Source organism: Oncorhynchus nerka, linkage group LG25, assembly GCF_034236695.1.
Source record: "Oncorhynchus nerka isolate Pitt River linkage group LG25, Oner_Uvic_2.0, whole genome shotgun sequence".
Lineage (NCBI taxonomy): Eukaryota > Metazoa > Chordata > Actinopteri > Salmoniformes > Salmonidae > Oncorhynchus > Oncorhynchus nerka.
In genome coordinates, this window is record NC_088420.1 from 22985829 (window position 1) to 23006668 (window position 20840).

Sequence of the window (20840 nt, forward strand, 5' to 3'; positions counted from 1 at the left end):
CAAATCTGAGACTCACACACCCTCCCATGACCCAACACTAATAACACACACATGGACAAACAATATTTAACAAATCAAAAATGGAAATGATGGCCAATGGAAATGATGGGAGCTAGCCGTGTATAGTCTAGTGTCTGCTGTTGTCTGTTTCATGTTCTGCTGTATGCCTACTGACTGAGATTTAAACCTTTTTAAACCTAGGAGATATTTAGCAGCTAGGATACTGTAGTATACTGTAACTGAGCTGTATGCCTATAGACATGGTAGCAGTTGGTATTTAGTTAATCTATCATAACTGTGCCTTGTGTGCCCAGGGTCCTATTCATTAGGCACTAAATGGATGAAAACAAAACTGAAACAGGGAGAAACAGTTTTGTTTTTGTTACAAAATGTTTTAAAACGTTTTCCTAAGGAATACGATCCAAGTGTGTGTGCATGTATGTTGTGCCAATGAAAGCACAACTTACAAAGTAGATGTCTGTGATTGTTACGTCATCCTCGTCGTCCTGGGAGGCTTGGCTGGTGCAGCCGGACCCTGACACCATGCTGCCCCGGCGGTCCCCCTCAACCACCACCAACTTGGAACTGGCAGGGGCCTCTGGGTCAGGGGCCTCAGCAGCAGAGGCCTCAGGAGCCGGGGGAGAGGTGGAGGGTGGGGCAACAACATCAGCAGAAGCCTCAGCTACCTCACTGAGAAGATAAAGGGGGGGGTCAGTCACACACACACACACACACACACACACACACACAAATTACTGTACACACCTGCTCTCACACATTCTCTCTCTCCTTCTCCCTCTCACTCCTTCTCTCTCTGAAACCAGCCCAGAGCTGAGACTGACTGATTAGATCAATGGGAACAGAGAGGCCACTAACCAAGACTTACACTACCAGATGGCGCAGTGCCACCAAAATCCCTCTATTGTCCAGACCCAGATCATTAACTACTAGGAATGACTTAAGCTTATCCCAGATTGCTTTCTCAGCTTGTGTGTTTAGATAGAGAGACAGAAATGTGAAGCCTTGCATTCCTAAAGAACAGTGACAGCATCTCAGACTCGGAGAAGGACCTGTTTGTTGGGAAATAAGTATTTAATGGGGGTGAGGGGCTGGTGTTGTAGTTGCCATGCAACCAGGGACCTCAACTCTCTTTCTACCTCTCTCCCTCTCTTTTTCTCTCTTGCTCTCACCAAGTAGGTGAGCCTGAGGCAGCTTTGAGGAGCAGGGTCTCCAGGTGGCTATTCTACCCCGTCCCCTCCATCCTTCCCCTACTACCCCACCCAGCTCCCCGAGGCTATATGTCTAACTTGGGTCTCAACCCCCCAGACCCCATCTGACACAGTTCCACTGCCTGGCCACTCCATAACTTTCCCCATGCACTCCTGTCTTTCGGTCTCACCCTTTTACAGTCACTGTGGTCTCACCCTACTAATCTGTCTTTCTGTCTCACCCTTTTACAGTCACTGTGGTCTCACCCTACTACCCTGTCTCACCCTTTTACAGTCACTGTGGTCTCACCCTATTAACCTGTCTGTCTGTCTCACCCTTTTACAGTCACTGTGGTCTCACCCTACTAACCTGTCTGTCTGTCTCACCCTTTTACAGTCACTGTGGTCTCACCCTACTAACCTGTCTTTCTGTCTCACCCTTTTACAGTCACTGTGGTCTCACCCTACTACCCTGTCTGCCCGTCTCACCCTTTTACAGTCACTGTGGTCTCACCCTACTAACCGGTCTTTCTGTCTCACCCTTTTACAGTCACTGTGGTCTCACCCTACTACCCTGTCTGCCTGTCTCACCCTTTTACAGTCACTGTGGTCTCACCCTATTAACCTGTCTGTCGGTCTCACCCTTTTACAGTCACTGTGGTCTCACCCTACTAACCTGTCTGTCTGTCTCACCCTTTTACAGTCACTGTGGTCTCACCCTACTAACCTGTCTGTCTGTCTCACCCTTTTAGTCACTGTGGTCGCACCCTACTACCCTGTCTGCCCGTCTCACCCTTTTACAGTCACTGTGGTCTCACCCTACTAACCTGTCTTTCTGTCTCACCCTTTTACAGTCACTGTGGTCTCACCCTACTACCCTGTCTGCCTGTCTCACCCTTTTACAGTCACTGTGGTCTCACCCTACTAACCTGTCTTTCTGTCTCACCCTTTCACAGTCACTGTGGTCTCACCCTACTACCCTGTCTGTCTGTCTCACCCTTTCACAGTCACTGTGGTCTCACCCTACTACCCTGTCTGTCTGTCTCACCCTTTCACAGTCACTGTGGTCTCACCCTATTAACCTGTCTGTCTGTCTTACCCTTTTACAGTCACTGTGGTCTCACCCTACTACCCTGTCTGTCTGTCTGTCTGTCTGTCTCACCGTTTCACAGTCACTGTGGTCTCACCCTACTACCCTGTCTGTCTGTCTTACCCTTTTACAGTCACTGTGGTCTCACCCTACTACCCTGTCTGTCTGTCTTACCCTTTCACGGTCACTGTGGTCTCACCCTACTACCCTGTCTGCCTGTCTCACCCTTTTACAGTCACTGTGGTCTCACCCTGCTACCCTGTCTGTCTGTGTCACCCTTTTACAGTCACTGTGGTCTCACCCTACTACCTTGTCTGTCACTCTTACCCTTTCACGGTCACTGTGGTCTCACCCTACTACCCTGTCTGCCTGTCTCACCCTTTTACAGTCACTGTGGTCTCACCCTACTACCCTGTCTGTCTGTGTCACCCTTTTACAGTCACTGTGGTCTCACCCTACTACCCTGTCTGTCTGTGTCACCCTTTTACAGTCACTGTGGTCTCACCCTACTACCCTGTCTGTCTGTCTCACCCTTTCACAGTCACTGTGGTCTCACCCTACTACCCTGTCTGTCTGTCTCACCCTTTCACAGTCACTGTGGTCTCACCCTACTACCCTGTCTGTCTGTCTCACCCTTTCACAGTCACTGTGGTCTCACCCTACTACCCTGTCTGTCTGTCTCACCCTTTCACAGTCACTGTGGTCTCACCCTACTACCCTGTCTGTCTGTCTCACCCTTTCACAGTCACTGTGGTCTCACCCTACTACCCTGTCTGTCTGTCTCACCCTTTTACAGTCACTGTGGTCTCACCCTACTAACCTGTCTGCCTGTCTCACCCTTTTACAGTCACTGTGGTCTCACCCTACTACCCTGTCTGCCTGTCTCACCCTTTTACAGTCACTGTGGTCTCACCCTACTAACCTGTCTGCCTGTCTCACCCTTTTACAGTCACTGTGGTCTCACCCTACTACCCTGTCTGTCTGTGTCACCCTTTTACAGTCACTGTGGTCTCACCCTACTACCCTGTCTGTCTGTCTCACCCTTTCACAGTCACTGTGGTCTCACCCTACTACCCTGTCTGCCTGTCTCACCCTTTTACAGTCACTGTGGTCTCACCCTACTACCCTGTCTGTATGTCTCACCCTTTCACAGTCACTGTGGTCTCACCCTACTACCCTGTCTGTCTGTCTCACCCTTTCACAGTCACTGTGGTCTCACCCTACTACCCTGTCTGTCTGTCTCACCCTTTCACAGTCACTGTGGTCTCACCCTACTACCCTGTCTGTCTCACTCTACTCCACTCTCTTAATCTAATTAAATGGCTGCTCCAGAGAACATCCAGAGGCAGCGATGATCTGTACATAACAAGGGACTTAACAGCATAGCAACAGGCCACATCCATCCCAATAACCAAATGGGACCTAGAGTGAGGTGTAAGGTGGGGACTTAATATCACCGCCAAATGGGAACACGGCATCCCCACTTCCCAGAGCGGAGGGTTAGATAACCTAGGTGATAGCCTGTCCCAGGTGAGACGTTTTCAGGTTAGTTTTAGTAAAACGTGCCGTAGCAGCAGCGGCCGGGTTCCTATTGGGGTAAGAGCAGCCCCATCAGAGGTAGGATCTGAAACACTGACTTTACACTTGGGATTCCCAGAGTTACAGTGAGCACTGACAAGTATGTTAAGTATACCAACATGATGCCCATTGAAATGCTAATAACTCTGTAAATGCATGGCTCTGGTTTCAGTGTGTTGGATACTGGGTGTGCTGCTCAGTAGAGTTGAGCCTGCTCTCAGGGATTTGTGTAATACATCTTGATCTATGTAGAGTAAGGTTGAGGCTGTGTACCTGGTCTCTGGAGATGGCTGTGGGGCCGTGATGATGGGCTCGCTGTCATGTCTCTTCACCTCCACCTCCACCGTGATGGTCTGCTGCTCCTCCTCACGCACCTCCTCCTGGGTCCTACACACACACAGATGTGCAATGTAAGTACACACACGTTAAATGTACAGTACCAGTCAAAAGTTTGGACACACCTACTCATTCCAGGATTTGTCTTTATTTGTACTATTTTCTACATTGTAGAATAACAGTAAAGGCATCAACACTGAAATAACATATATGGAATCATGTAGTAAACAAAAATATATATATTTGAGATTCTTCAAAGTAGCCACCCTTTGCCTTGATAACAGCTTTGCACACTCTCATCCCAAACCATCTCAATTGGGTTGAGTCGGGTGATTGTGGAGGCCAGGTAATCTGATGCAGCACTCCATCACTCTCCTTCTTGGTCAAATAGCCCTTACACAGCCTGAAGGTGTGTTGGGTCATTGTCCTGTTGAAAAACAAATGATTGTCGCACTAAGCCCAAACCACATGGGATGGCGTATTGCTGCAGAATGCTGTGGTAGCCATGCTGGTTTAGTGTGCCTTGAATTCTAAATAAATCACTGACAGTGTCACCAGAAAGCACCCCTACACCATCACACCTTCCACACCATCATGTGTGGGAACCACACATGCGGAGATCATCCGTTCACCGACTCTGGGTCTCACAAAGACACGGCGGTCAAAAATCTTACATTTTGGACTCATCAGACCAAAGGACAGATTTCCACTGGTCTAATATCCAATTGCTCGTGTTTCTTGGCTCAAGACAGTCTCTTCTTCTTATTGGTGTCCTTTAGTAATGGTTTCTTTGCAGAAATTTGACCATGAAGGCCTGATTCACACAGTCTCCTCTGAACAGTTGATGTTGAGATGTGTCTGTTACTTGAACTCTGTGAAGCATTTATTTGGACTGCAATGTGAGGTTCAGTTAATAGCCTATTTCTGAGGCTCGTCACTCTTAATGAACTTATCCTCTGTAGCAGAGGAAACTCTGGGTCTTCCTTTCCTGTGGCGGTCCTCATGAGAGCCAGTTTCATCATAGTGCTTGATGGTTTTTGCAACTGCACTTGAAGAAGCTTTCAAAGTTGACTGACCTTCATGTCTTAAAGTAATGATGGACTGTCATTTCTCTTTGCATATTTGAGCTGTTCTTGACACAATATAGACTTGGTATTTTACCAAATAGGGTTATTTTCTGTATATCACCCCAACTTTGTCACAACACAACTGATTGGCTCAAACACATTAAGAAGGAAAGAACAAGGCACACCTGTTAATTGAAATGCATTCCAGGTGACTAACTCATGAAGCTGGTTGAGAGAATGCCAAGAGTGTGCAAAGCTGTCATCAAGGCAATGGTTGGCTACTTTGAAGAATCTCAAATATAAAATATATTTGGATGTGTTTAACACTTTTTTTGGTTACTACATGATTCCATATGTGTTATTTCATAGTTTTATGTCTTCACTATTATTCTACAATGTAGAAAATAGTAAAAATAAAGAAAAACCCTTGAATGAGTAGGTGTGTCCAAACCTTTGACTGGTATTGTAAGTACACTCACACACACACACACACATGTGAATAAGCACACACACGCACATGCGTAAGCACACAAGCAGGCACACACACGCAATACAACTCAGCGACAGGAAGGGTGGTCACATCCATAAAAACACAGGCCAATAGAGTGACTTGACACACCCGAGCCTATCGGCCTTACTCATTGGTCAGAGCCGGAATGACTAGCGCTGTAAGAACACCCAACTACCAAGTCCTTTATGCAACGGAATAAGTTGTGCATTCAAACAGAGCATGTAGGCACAGCATTGTTGTTACCTCCCGTCATGGCTGACAGACTGGGTGTGCCTCCTGCAGAGAAACACACAGAGAAGTTAACGTGTTGTAAACCTGGTTCTGTGGCTCTGACAGTTCAACACAACCAGGGACTGTTTTTTATCCAGTTATGAATATGGATTAGCCATTATATTATACATTTTGACTTGTGTTTTAATTCTCATTCAAAAAAGGGCACACTCCATGAATACATAGTCCATTAATAAGCCATTGTGTCCATAGCGGTACCTTCTCTCAGAGCTGTTGTTCTGGTACCTGTAGCGGGGGTTCTCTGCTCCAGCATCTGAGGGAGACCTCTCTGGGATGGACAGAGAGGTGGTGGAGGAGAGCGTGGTGGCGATGGAGGCCGTGGTTGCCTCCTCAAACGACGGAGGGGTGCAGGGTAGAAGGTCTGGTCGCCCTGAGAGAGAGAGAAGAGACAAGGGGAGAGATGTGGGGAGAGAGAATCAGAACAGGTTATCAAAACACCTGCATTCAGTCTCCGTCAACAGCGAGGATAAAATGACACTGCTGCGTGAATGTGGAGTGTGTGAATTTAACGGTGGGGGGTATTTATATAATCTAGGTTCTCTACCCTCGTCCTCCAGCGTGGGGAAGCTGCGTGCTCCTCTCAGGTCATATATGTTATCGTCTCCCTCCGAGGGCAACTGGCTGGCTGACCAGGCGGCTCCAGGGCCGGTGTACTTAGGCACCGTCAGGCCCACACGACCCTTCTTAATGGGAGAAGACTTCAAGGCTGAGGAACACACAGATAAATAACATCACTTGTCCTCTTACCACCAAAGGGAACACAGTCCTATGTGTGTTTGAGTGTTCAATATCTTTCATATTTTCTCATAATGTTTCACCTCCCAATACAAAATACATAACAGAGGATTTGTAGCGAAAAAGTACATCATTCAAAAGAGATCAATTTAAATACATCAAGTTGAAAACCAATCACTAAGTGAATTGAGCAGGTGTTTGTTTTCCTGGAACCGTGTGTGTGTCCGTCTGACTGGTAGTATAGTCTAGTCTGGTCTACTCACAGGAGCTCTTCTTGAACACATTGCTGCTCATGAATTTGAAGAACCTGTCTGCATAGAAGCCAGGCCGATGGACTGATACGGTGTCCTGGGGGGGTATGGGAAGATAAAGAAAGCAAATGAGAGAGAGGTAGCAAAAACAGGAGAGAGAGACACAGTGAGAGAAAGAGAGAGGGAGAGAGAGAGACAAAGAAAGAGGGCAAGAGAGAACAACACATTTACTTTAAATACAGTCCATCTCTCCAGAGAGAGGCCATTCTTAGTTAGGATGCTGCACACCTCACTGTATGGCTTAATTTATTCATCCTTTCTCTCTAGAGTAGGACAGGCCAAACGACCCAGGACACACACTCTCTCCAACTCATTACACATGCACCAGTGGGCTAAGATCACATGGCTGGACAGGACACACAACACTCGGGTGTTTGGTTCAGTCTGACCCAGAAAGAGAGGGTGAGAGATGACCCCCCCCCGTATCTTCTCAGTGAAGTACCAGAGACTCCTGCTGTTGTTGCCCCACCCTCCAACTCTCCCCCAGCCCCTGATGCTCCTGGAGACCCTGCTAAACCCTCTGCTGCTCAAGCCCCTGGCCCGGAGTATACTGCTTCGGTCCCGGAGGCCCCTGCCAGTCTTTAAGGTGGTGGTGGTGGAGGCTGAGCGGGACCACCGGGGCAGCATGGTGTCAGGGTCTGGATTCACCAGCCAAGTCTCCCAGGATGACAACAATCACAGACATATACTTTGTAAGCTGTGCTGTCATTGGCTCAACACACATGCACACACACCCGAGAGAGAGAGATATGGTATAACCCCATCACTCAGTCATTATGCTGGTTTCCCAACACGTCACAGTCTTGTTAAACCATGTCAGGGGGGAGAGAGAGAGATATGGTATAACCCCATCACTCAGTCATTATGCTGGTTTCCCAACACGTCACAGTCTTGTTAAACCATGTCAGGGGGGAGAGAGAGAGATATGGTATAACCCCATCACTCAGTCATTATGCTGGTTTCCCAACACGTCACAGTCTTGTTAAACCATGTCAGGGGGGGAGAGAGAGATATGGTATAACCCCATCACTCAGTCATTATGCTGGTTTCCCAACACGTCACAGTCTTGTTAAACCATGTCAGGGGGGAGAGAGAGAGATGTGGTATAACCCCATCACTCAGTCATTATGCTGGTTTCCCAACACGTCACAGTCTTGTTAAACCATGTCAGGGGGGGGGGGGAGAGAGATATGGTATAACCCCATCACTCAGTCATTATGCTGGTTTCCCAACACGTCACAGTCTTGTTAAAGCATGTCAGGGGGGAGAGAGAGAGAGATGTGGTATAACCCCATCACTCAGTCATTATGCTGGTTTCCAAACACGTCACAGTCTTGTTAAACCATGTCAGGGGGGAGAGAGAGAGAGCGAGTGAGAAAGAACAGTTCTACAGTGCCGTCAGAAAGTATTCACACCCCTTGACTTTTCCACATTTTGTTGTGTTACAGACTGAATTTAAAATTGAATACACATAGATTTTTTGACACTGGCCTACACACAATACCCCATAATGTCAAAGGGGAATTATGTTTTTCAAAATGTTTACAAATGAATAAAACATGAAAAGCTCAAATGTCTTGAGTCAATAAGTATTCAACCCCCTTTGTTATGGCAGGCCTACATAAGTTCAGGAGTAAAACATTGCTTAATAATAAGTCACATAATAAGTTGCATGGACTGCATGGAATAATAGTGTTCATCTCTGTACCCCACACATACACTTATCTGTAAGGTCCCTCAGTCGAGCAGTGAATTTCAAACACAGATTCAACCACTAAGACCAATGGAGGTTTTCCAATGCCTCGTAAAGGGCACCAATGGTAGATGGGTAAAAAAAACAGAAAAAACAGACATTGAATATCCCTTTGAGCATGGTGAAGTTATTAATTAATGGCTGTGATAGGAGAAAACCGAGGTTAGACAAACATTGTATTTACGCCACAATACTAACCTAACTGGTATTGAGTGAAAAGAAGGAAGCCTGTAAAGAAGACAAACATTCTAAATCATGTTTGCAACAAGGCACTAAGGTAATACTGCAAAAAATGTGGCAAAGCAATTACCTTTTTGTCCTGAATACAACGTGTTATGTTTGGGGCAAATCCAATAAAACACATTACTGTGTACCACACTCTATATTTTCAAGCGTAGTGGTGGCTGATCATGTTATGGGTATGCTTGCAATCGTTAAGGACTGGGGAGTTTTTCAGGATAAAAAAACAAATGGAATGGAGGACAGGCAAAATCCTAGAGGAAAACCTGATTCAGTCTGCTTTCCAAAAGACAATGGTAGATGAATTCACCTTTCAGCAGGACAATAACCTAAAACACAAGACCAAATCTACACTGGAACTGCTTACCAGGAAGACAGTGAATGTTACAGAGTTTCAGAGTTACAGTTTTGACGTAAATCTACTTGAAAATCTATGGCAAGACCTGAAAATGTTTGCCTAACAATGACCAACAACCAAATTGAGACCTTGAAGAATTTAGAAAATAACAAATTGGAAAATGTTGCACAATCCAGGTGTGGAATGCTCTTAGAGACTTACTCAGAAAGACTCACAGCTGCAACTGCTTCTAAAGGTGCTTCTACAAAGTATTGACTCAGGGGTGTGAATACTTAGAGTTGGAGTCAGAAGTTTCCATTCACTTAGGTTGGAGTAGTTGAAAAACTAGTTTTAATGACTTTTGTTCACAAACTATAGTTTTGGCAAGTCGGTTAGGACATCTACTTTGTGCATGACACAAGTAATTCTTCCAACAATTGTTTACAGACATATTATTAACACTATTCCAGTGGGTCAGAAGTTTACATACACTAAGTAGACTGTGCCTTTAAACAGCTTGGATAATTACCGAAAATGATATCATGGCTTTAGAAGCTTCTAATAGGCTAATAGACATCATTTGTGTCAATTGGAGGTGTACCTGTGGATGTATTTCAAGGCCTACCTTCAAACTCAGTGCCTCTTTGCTTGACATCATGGGAAAACCAAAAGAAATCAGCCAAGACCTCAGAAAAAAAATTATAGACCCCCACAAGTCTGGTTCATCCTTGGGAGCCTGAAGGTCCCACGTTCATCTGTACAAGTAATAGTACGCAAGTATAAACACCATGGGACCACGCAGCGGTCATAGCGCTCAGGAAGGAGACGCGTTCGGTCTCCTAGAGATGAACGAGCTTTGGTGCGAAAAGTGCAAATTAATTCCAGAACAACAGCAAAGGACCTTGTGAAGATGCTGGAGGAAACAGGTACAAAAGTATCAATATCCACAGTAAAACGAGTCCTATATCGACATAACCTGATAGGCCACTCAGCAAGGAAGAAGCCACTGCTCCAAAACCGCCATAAAAAAGCCAAACTACGGTTTGCAAATGCACATGGGGACAAAGATCGTACCTTTTGGAGAAATGTCCTTTGGTCTGATGAAACAAAAATAGAACAGTTTGGCCATAATGACCATCGTTATGTTTGGAGGAAAAAGGGGGAGGCTTGCAAGCCGAAGAACACCATCCCAACCGTGAAGCATGGGGGTGGCTGCAGCATGTTGTGGGGGTTCTTTGCTGCAGGAGGGACTGGTGCACTTCACAAAATAGATGGCATCATGAGGATGGAAAATATGTGGATATATTGAAACAACATCTCAAGACATCTCAAGGCTTGGTCGCAAATAGGTCTTCCAAATGGACAATGACCCCAAACATACTTACAAAGTTGTGGCAAAATGGTTTAAGGACAACAAAGTCAAGGTATTGGAGTGGCCATCACAAAGCCCTGACCTCAATCCCATAGAAAATTTGTGGGCAGAACTGAAAACGTGTGTGCGATCAAGGAGGCCTACAAACTTCCTCTGTCAGGAGGAATGGGCCAAAATTCACCCAACTTATTGTGGGAAGCTTGTGGAAGTCTACCCGAAACGTTTGACCCCAAGTTAAACAATTTAAAGGCAATGCTACCAAATACTAATTGAATGTATGTAAACTTCTGACCCACTGGGAATGTGATGAAAGAAACAAAAGCTGAAATAAATAATTCTCTCTACTATTATTCTGACATTTCACATTCTTAATATAAAGAAGTTATCCTTACTGACCTAAGTCAGATCATTTTTACTTGGATTAAATGCCAGGAATTGTGAAAAACTGAGTTTAAATGTATTTGGATAAGGTGTATGTAAACCTCCGACTTCAACTGTCTGTAAATTCGATATTTCTATATTTGATTGTCAATACATTTACAAATATTTCTAAAAACATGTTTTCACTTTGTCATTACGGGATATTGTGTGTAGATGGTTGAGAAAAACACATTTGGGGGGGAATAAGTCAAGGGTATGAATACTTTCTGAAAACACTGTATATTATGAGCAGCATGAAGCTGATGTCTGAGAGAAATGGGGAGGCTGAGGTTCTTGAGGTCAGAGGATATGTTCGTGATGGAGAGGGGGATGACGAGGAGAAGAGGCTCTTATTGTGTCCCTGAGTACACGTGTACTGGACAGATTCACTAAGGAGGTCACACACACACACACACACACACACACACACACACACACACACACACACACACACACACACACACACACACACACACACACACAACCCTGCTTCTGCACAGTAGCAACCTGTCTGTATAGCTGTGACTTCATCAATAAATGCATGAGGGGAAAGAATGGCAGTAACCTCAAGGTCAGAGTATAGAGTACTCAGAACCCAGACAGAGAGAGGGGGATGAAACAGACGGTGGCTTGCTGTTCAATCATTAAAACCGCACAACAGGTCAAATCTCCAATAGTCTGCACACCTGTCTGTCTGTGAGGAGCTGGAGTAAAGCTGTCTGTCAAACAGGACTTGGAGCTCAGGTGCATCCTGTTTCCATTGATCATCCTTGAGATGTTTCTACAACTTGATTGGAGTCCACCTGTGGTAAATTCAATTGATTGGACATGACTTCGAAAGGCACACAGCTGTCTATATAAGGTCCCACAGTTGACAGAGCATGTCAGAGCAAAAACCAAGCCATGAGGTTGAAGAAATTGTCCGTAGAACTCAGACAGAATTGTGTTGAGGCGCAGATCTGGGGATGGGAAACAAAACATTTCTTCAGCATTGAAGGTCCCCAATAACACAGTGGCCGCCATCATTCTTAAATGGAAGACGTTTGGAACCACCAAGACTCTTCCTAGAGCTGGTCTTACGGCCAAACTGAGCAATCGGTGGAGAAGGGCCTTGGTCGGGCAGGTGACAAGGAACTCGATGGTCACTCTGACAGAGTTCTAGAGTTCCTCTGTGGAGATGGGAGAACCTTCCAGAAGGACAGCCATCTCTGCAGCACTCCACCAATCAAGCCACTCCTCAGTAAAAAGCCCGCTTTGAGTTTACCAAATATGAAACCAAGATTGAACTCTTCGGCATGAATGCCAAGCGATACGTCTGGAGGAAACCTGGCACCATCACTATGGTGAAGCATGGTGGTGGCAGCATCATGCTGTGGGTATGTTTTTCAGCTGCATGGACTGGAAGACCAGACTGGGGGTGAAGGTTCACTTTCAAGCAGGACAATAACCCTAAGCACACAGCCAAGACAACACAGGAGTGGACTCGGGACAAGTCTCTGATGCTCCCCATCCAGCAACGCTCCCCATCCAACCTGACAGAACTTGAGAGAATCTGCAGAGAAGAATGGGAGAAACTACCCCAAAAAAGGTGTGCCAAGCTTGTAGCGTCATACCCAAGAAGACTCAATGCCTTAATCGCTGCAAAAAGTGCTTCAACAAAGTACTGAGTAAATTGTCTGAATACTTTTATTTATTTTTTTATTTTATTTTATCTTTATTTAACTAGGCAAGTCAGTTATAAACAAATTCTTATTTTCAATGACGGCCTAGGAACAGTAGGTTAACTGCCTGTTCAGGGGCAGAACGACAGATTTGTACCTTGTCAGCTCGGGGATTTGAACTTGCAACCTTTCGGTTATTAGTCCAACATTCTAACCACTAGGCTACCCTACCACACCATATACTTATGAATGTAATATCAGTTTTTAATTTTTAATAAATTCACAAACATTTCTAAAAACCTGTTTATGCTTTGTCATTATGAGGTATTGTGTGTAGATTGTTGAGGGGGAAAAAACGATTTAATACATTTTAGAATAAGGCTGCAACGTAACAAAACGTGAAAAAGGTCAAGGGGTGTGAATACGTTCCGAAGGCACTGTATATTGTTAATGACTGTGTTCATAAAGAGCTCAGATATGATTACATAGACCAGACTGACTGTACTAGGAAATACAAATAAAGAAGGCTCATTATGAAGGTTAAACTCACCCCATCGTGAACCAAAGCCTTCCACGTGTGCTCCAGTTTCTTTATTAACCTGGAGCCGGAAAGAGAAACAACACTTCAAACGTTTGGTATTAAAAATGGATTAACCCGTTAGAGTCTAAGCCCTGTCTAAGTCGGAGTAGGGGTGGGGGTACTACTAAGCTACATGGAATTGTTTTAAGAAGGTCATACCAAGGATCATTTTGCTATTTGATTTTGAATGTTTAGACCCTTTGAAGTATCAAAAAAATATATACAAAAATGATTTGATGAACATGTTTATTTGGCCTTACTGCTATTAGCCCGTAGAAATGCATTGAACAACAGATAGTCCCCCCAAAAACATCTAAAGGAAATGTGTTCTTTAGAGTCTGTCCTATATCTGAGACATGTATTGAACCCCTTATTTTGGTCACTAAATAGTCTCCATATATACTTCCATAAATGCTTTGGATTTTTCGATGTTTGTATTATGCTAATTTGATTTTCAGGGGGGCGCAGACATTGACCTTAGGGGGTTAAGGTCACAGAGACAAATATAAACAGCGTCAACCAGCCACGCTACAGGCTGTTGCTTTATACGCTGATGGAGGCTGAATATTTGATCATCTTATGATGCTGGCAGGCTGATTCTACAAGAGAGATAGTGACTGAATGAGTTATAATATAGTTACGTGGGTCACATTTATTATGCACCAAAGATAAAAAAAATATACTGCTACAGATAGGGACTACCCAAACTTGTCAAATAAGGAACGTTTGTTTTAGTTTCCGTTCCAAAACATTTTGCTACAATGTGACCTAATGAACACGATTCTGTATGATATTTGTGAATACCTGTAGGATTGCAGGATGTCGATGATTCCGATGTAGAGGAGTAGACGCTCTCCTTTCCCGTTGACTGCTGGGATGCCGCCCATCCTACAGACAAACATGAAGAGATAGTCAGACACAAAGAGTGGCACTGACAAACAGAGAGGGTAGAGAGAGCTACAAGGAGACAGCTAGCAACACTCAAACACCCCAGCCGGTCACAGGTCAGTCACTCACGTGTCGTCGGTGTCGATAGACTCTCCGCAGGCGGCCCCTCCCTGGATAGACTCCATGGCGGTGGAGTAGAGGGCCTTCTGGGCCACGGGCCTCTTCTCATCCTTCTCTCCTCCCTCCATCTGCTGCTCCCGCTCTGCCTGGTCGATGTTATGGACCCCCAGCAGCAAGCTGTAGTCCATGATCTTAAAGCTCTCCAGCACCTGGAAATAGACACAGATATATAGGTTTCAGTTATAGGACTGTGCCAGGCCTATGAGCCCTATGATTGGTCCACACGTCAATGGGATCCTTCTCAATGATCTTTTCTCTTACATATGGGGGAATTAAAAAGTTAACCTGTACTGCAGCGTAGTATAAAACATTTGCTTCACAGGGGATGTAACTGCACAGTCAGGGGCATATTACAGAAATGTATTTAATTAATAACTTGCTGCTCGACGTCAAAGGAATTGACAATATTAATAATATACCTTGCTGCAGCAAGTAACTTTTTAGTGCCCTCAACTGTAGATGCTAAGTTAAAAAGTATGTCAATGTGTAATTTAAACCCTGATAGCAATGGGTCCTAAACCTGGCTTGTTTTCCTCACCAGACAGTCTCTCTGCAGTGTCTTGACCAGAGCGCTGTACATATCCTGGTCCAGCATCAGGCCATCCTGCAGGTCCTGCATGAAGTCCAGGTCTTTGAAGGTGGGCTTGGCTTTCTGTCTCTCCTTCTTGGAGGCACAGCGTTTGTACGTGGAGCCCTTCAGGTCGAACTTGAGGTGCATGCGGACGGCGCGCGGTAGAACGTTGTTCATGACCACCATGCGGATGTTCTTACCGCCAGACTGGATGCAGTACAGGCCGAAGAACTTGGGGAGCAGGGTACGAGGGTTCTGGTTGAGGTTCTGGAGAGAGGGAGGAAAAGAGAGAGAAAGATGCAATAAGAAAAATACCAACATTACCAAGAGCACAGGATAGTTTTGAAGAAAACAGTCCATGATTTGGTACCTTTCATTTTAACCCTGGTAATTAGGTAACCTGCTCTTTAAAATAGATGTTCCTGCAATGTTTGTGAGGTATGTGAGCCACAGTTTTTTAAAATGGTTTTACCTTGATCTGGAAAGGCAATAAATACAATCATTTTGAACAGTTTTTATCTCAGTCTTTGTTTTTAAGCCTTTTTAAAGGCTTACTCAACTCATCCAGAACGCCGCAGCCCGTCTGGTGTTCAACCTTCCCAAGTTCTCTCACGTCACCCCGCTCCTCCGCTCTCTCCACTGGCTTCCAGTTGAAGCTCGCATCCGCTACAAGACCATGGTGCTTGCCTACGGAGCTGTGAGGGGAACGGCACCTCACTACCTCCAGGCTCTGATCAGGCCCTACACCCAAACAAGGGCACTGCGTTCATCCACCTCTGGCCTGCTCGCCTCCCTACCACTGAGGAAGTACAGTTCCCGCTCAGCCCAGTCAAAACTGTTCGCTGCTCTGGCCCCCCAATGGTGGAACAAACTCCCTCACGACGCCAGGACAGCGGAGTCAATCACCACCTTCCGGAGACACCTGAAACCCCACCTCTTTAAGGAATACCTAGGATAGGATAAAGTAATCGTTCCCCCCTTAAAAGACCTAGATGCACTATTGTAAAGTGGCTGTTCCACTGGATGTCATAAGGTGAAAGCACCAATTTGTAAGTCGCTCTGGATAAGAGCGTCTGCTAAATGACTTAAATGTAAATGTAAATGGATATTTCAGGATTTTGGCAATGAGGCCTTTTATCTACTTCCCTAGAGTCTGATTAACTCATGGATACAAATGTTATTTAACCTTTATTTACCCCGTTCCGCTAGCGGAACCCCTCGCCAACAGCCAATGAAATTGCAGGGCGCCAAATACAAATCAACAGAAATCTCATAAATCAAATTTCTCAAACATACAAGTATTAGGCACCATTTTAAAGATACAATTCTCGTTAATCCAGCCACATTTTCTGATTTCAAAAATGCTTTACAGCGAAAGCTCCACAAACGATTAACCTCTTAACTCCACCCGACACGCATGCGTCCCATCTAGCCATCTGGAAATGCAAATGTGCTACGCTAAATGCTAATAGCACTCGTTAAAACTCAAACGTTCATTAAAACACACATGCAGGGTACTGAATTAAAGCTACACTCGTTGTGAATCCAGCCAACAAGTCAGATTTTTAAAATGCTTTTCTGGCGAAAGCATGAGAAGCTATTATCTGATAGCATGCAACACCCCGAAATACCTGAAGGGGACGTAAACAAAATAATTAGCAGAGCCGGCGCTACACAAAACGCAGAAATAAAATATAAAACATTCATTACCTTTGACGATCTTCTTTGTTGGCACTCCTAGATGTCCCATAAACATCACTATTGGGTCTTTTTTTCGATTAAATCGGTCCATATATAGCCTAGATATCGATCTATGAAAAGTGTGTGATCAAGGAAAAAACAGCGTTTTAAAACGCAACGTAATTTTTTTAAATTAAAAAAGTCGATGATAAACTTTCACAAAACAATTCGAAATACTTTTGTAATCCAACTTTAGGTATTAGTAAACGTTAATAATCTATCAAATTGATCACGGGGTGATATGTATTCAATAGCTCCACGTCTTGAAATCATGTTCGGAAATTTCTCATCCAAAACATCCTGTCGGAGACCGGAAGGAATGGGCTCTCTCTTACTCGTTTGACCAAAAAACAAAGCCCAGGCAATTGACAAGACTGGCAACATCCTGTGGAAGCTGTAGGACTTGCAATCTCAGCCCCATGTAATTTGCTTTCCAATAGACAATACATGCAAGTGGCGCATTGATATATTTTCCAGTTTTCGGTGATCAGTTTTTCTTGCGCTTTTCGATGAAACACACGTTATGTTATAGTCACAGCCGTGATTTAACCAGTTTTAGAAACGTCAGTGTTTTCTATCCACACATACTAATCATATGCATATACTATATTCCTGGCATGAGTAGCAAGACGCTGAAATGTTGCACGATTTTTAACAGAATGTTCGAAAAAGTAGGGGGTAAGTTAGGTCACCACTAACTCATTTTTCCAGCCAAAGAGAGGAGTCACAAAAAGCACAAATAGAGAGAAAATGAATCACTAACATTTGATGATCTTCATCAGATGACACTCATAGACCTTCATGTTACACAATATATGTATGTTTTGTTCGGTAAAGTTCATATTTATATCCAAAAATCTTATTTTACATTGGCGTGTTACGTTCAGTAGTTCCAAAACATGCAGTGATATTGCAGAGAGCCACATGAATTCACAGAAACACTCATAATAAATGTTGATGAAAATACAACTATTATACATGGAACTTTAGATACACTTCTCCTTAATGCAACCGCTGTGTCAGATTTCAAAAAACCTGTCAGAACCTGTCAGAAAAAGCATAATCTGAGAACGGCGCTCAGAGCCCAAACCAGCCAGATAAATATCCGCCATGTTGGGTAGTCAACATTATTCATAAATAGCATTATAAATATTCACTTACCTTTGATGATCTTTATCAGAACGGACTCCCAGGAATCGCAGTTCCACAAAAAATGCTTGTTTTGTTCGATAATGTCCATAATTTATGTCCATTTATGTCCAATAGCTTCTTTTGTTAGGGCGTTTGGTAAACAAATCCAAAAGCGCGATCTGGTCCATTCGGACGAAACGTACAAAAAGTTATATTACAGGTCGAAGAAACTTGTCAAACTAAGTATAGAATCAATCTTTAGGATGTTTTTATCATAAACGTTCAATAATGTTCCAACCAAATAATTCCATTGTCTGTAGAAAAGCAATGGAACGAGAGCTACCTCTCAAGTGAAAGCGCGTGACTGAGAACGAGGCTGTAGGCAGACCCCTTAGTCAAACAGCTCCCATCAGGCCCCCCTTCACATGAGCTGCCTGTGGAAGCCCTAGGAAGTGCAAAATAACCCATATCTCACTGTGTATTTGATAGGGGCAAGTTCAAAAACTACAAACCTCAGATTTCCCACTTCCTGTTTGGATTTTTTTCTCAGGTTTTGCCTGCCATATGAGTTCTGTTATACTCACAGACATCATTCAAACAGTTTTAGAGAATTCAGAGTGTTTTCTATCCAATACTACTAATAATATTCATATATTAGCATCTGGGACTGAGTAGGAGGCAGTTCACTCTGGGCACGCTATTCATCCAAAAGTGAAAATGCTGCCCCCTATCCCAAATTAAGAACAAAATCTTATTTTACAATGACGGTCTACCCCGGCTGAACCCTAACAACGCTGGGCCAATTGTGCGCCGCCCTATGGGACTCCCAATCACAGCCGGTTGTGATACAGCCAGGGATTAAACCAAGATTTGTAGTGACGCCTCTAGCACTGAGATGCAGTGCCTTTGACCTCTGCGCCACTTGGGAGTTATGTCTCCGTGTCTAGTTTCAAGGATGTAATGACTGGAAGTCTATGGGTATCTACTAGCATGATACCTAGCAGATACTTTCAGTCATTGTGCTGACGCTAGTTAGCAACTTCATACTGTCATTGCCAAAATCCCAAAGTATCCATTTAGGTGATTGAGTAAGGCCAGCCCCGTCACAGTACCACATGATTCCTCAAGACCAAACCAACCTCACCCCTGCAAAATATTCACAACACAAGAGTAGCCAAAAAATACCAAAAGCAGTAACGCAAAGTACGAGACGTTTAAACCTAATTCACAATTTCGTAAAACTATCTCCTTATCATCACTCTGCTTTAAATATTTAAGTAGTCAACCCAAATAAGTGAGGTTAGCCAAGCAACACATGTTCCTTAAACATTAAAAGTAATGACAGAATCCCATTAAAGTAATTACCAGGAGCCAGCTTCTTATCCACTCAAAGAGTGCAACTCCTGGCAGACACACAGAGAGAGAGAGAGAGAGAGGAGGGAGAGAGACGGGAAGAGACAGACAGAGAGACAGAGGAAGGAGGGGGCCGGAGGGGTCCCAGGGCTCCAACAGCAAGCAATAAGGCCTTCAGGCTTTTAGGCCACAGCCAGTGATCTTCACAAGAGAAACAGACTGGGGGCATGAGACCAAGAGAGCGAGAGACGGAAAGAAACAGAAGGAGTGAATTCCCATCATCCAGCAACACATGCCCCCTCTGTCCCTGAGTGGAGGGAACAGCGCTGACAAGTCAACAAGAGAGAGACACATGAGAGAGAAAGCAGGGGATGAAAGAGGGGGATAGAGAGTAGAGGTTGACCGATTAATAGGAATGGCCGATTTCAACTTTTCATAATAATCAGTAATCGGCATTTTTGGACACTGATTATGGCTGATTACATTGCACTCCACAAGGCTGACTACCTGTTATGCGAGTGCAGCAAGGAGCCAAAGTAAGGTGCTAGCTAGCATTAAACATATCTTATAAAAAACAATCTTAACATAATCACTAGTTAACTACACATGGATGATGATATTACTAGTTTATCTAGCTTGTCCTGCATTGCAAATAATCGATGCGGTGCCTGTTAATTTATCATTGAATCACAGCCTACTTCGCCAAACGGGTGATTTAACAAGCACATTCGCGAAAAAAACACTGTCGTTGCACCAATGTGTACCGAACCATAAACATCAATGCCTTTCTTAAAATCAATTTTTATTTTTATTTTTTTATTTCACCTTTATTTAACCAGGTAGGCTAGTTGAGAACAAGTTCTCATTTGCAACTGCGACCTGGCCAAGATAAAGCATAGCAGTCTGAACAGACAACACAGAGTTACACATGGAGTAAACAATTAACAAGTCAATAACACAGTAGAAAAAAAATGGGCAGTCTATATACAATGTGTGCAAAAGGCATGAGGAGGTAGGCGAATAATACAATTTTGCAGATTAACACTGGAGTGATAAATGATCAGATGGTCATGTACAGGTAGAGATATTGGTGTGCAAAAGAGCAGAAAAGTAAAAAAAAAAAAAAAAAAAACTATAAAAACAGTATGGGGATGAGGTAGGTGAAAATGGGTGGGCTATTTACCAATAGACTATGTACAGCGGCAGCGATCGGTTAGCTGCTCAGATAGCAGATGTTTGAAGTTGGTGAGGGAGATAAAAGTCTCCAACTTCAGCGATTTTTGCAGTTCGTTCCAGTCACAGGCAGCAGAGTACTGGAACGAAAGGCGGCCAAATGAGGTGTTGGCTTTAGGGATGATCAGTGAGATACACCTGCACAAGTATATATTTTTAAACCTGCATATTTAGTTAATGTTGCCTGCTAACATGAATTTATTTTAACTAGGGAAATTGTGTCACTTATCTTGCGTTCTGTCCAACAGAGTCAG

General features: G+C 44.1%; 1 protein-coding gene across 3 annotated transcripts in view; it reads right to left on the reverse strand.

The window, feature by feature from the left end:
- The window catches only part of LOC115109239 (phosphatidylinositol 4-phosphate 5-kinase type-1 gamma-like), a 95569-nt gene that overhangs the window by 15150 nt on the left and 59579 nt on the right, over nt 1–20840 (reverse strand). For 2 of the 3 annotated variants that reach the window (XM_029633940.2, XM_065009678.1), the window contains exons 7-16: nt 15097–15396; nt 14508–14707; nt 14295–14378; nt 13461–13509; nt 7080–7164; nt 6626–6787; nt 6280–6451; nt 6034–6066; nt 4150–4263; nt 468–690 (exon numbers count right to left, since the gene is read on the reverse strand). In XM_029633940.2, coding sequence (XP_029489800.1) covers nt 468–690; nt 4150–4263; nt 6034–6066; nt 6280–6451; nt 6626–6787; nt 7080–7164; nt 13461–13509; nt 14295–14378; nt 14508–14707; nt 15097–15396 — 1422 coding nt within the window. The remainder of the gene's footprint in view (nt 1–467; nt 691–4149; nt 4264–6033; nt 6067–6279; nt 6452–6625; nt 6788–7079; nt 7165–13460; nt 13510–14294; nt 14379–14507; nt 14708–15096; nt 15397–20840) is intronic. The other variant, XM_065009679.1, reaches the window with a different exon arrangement.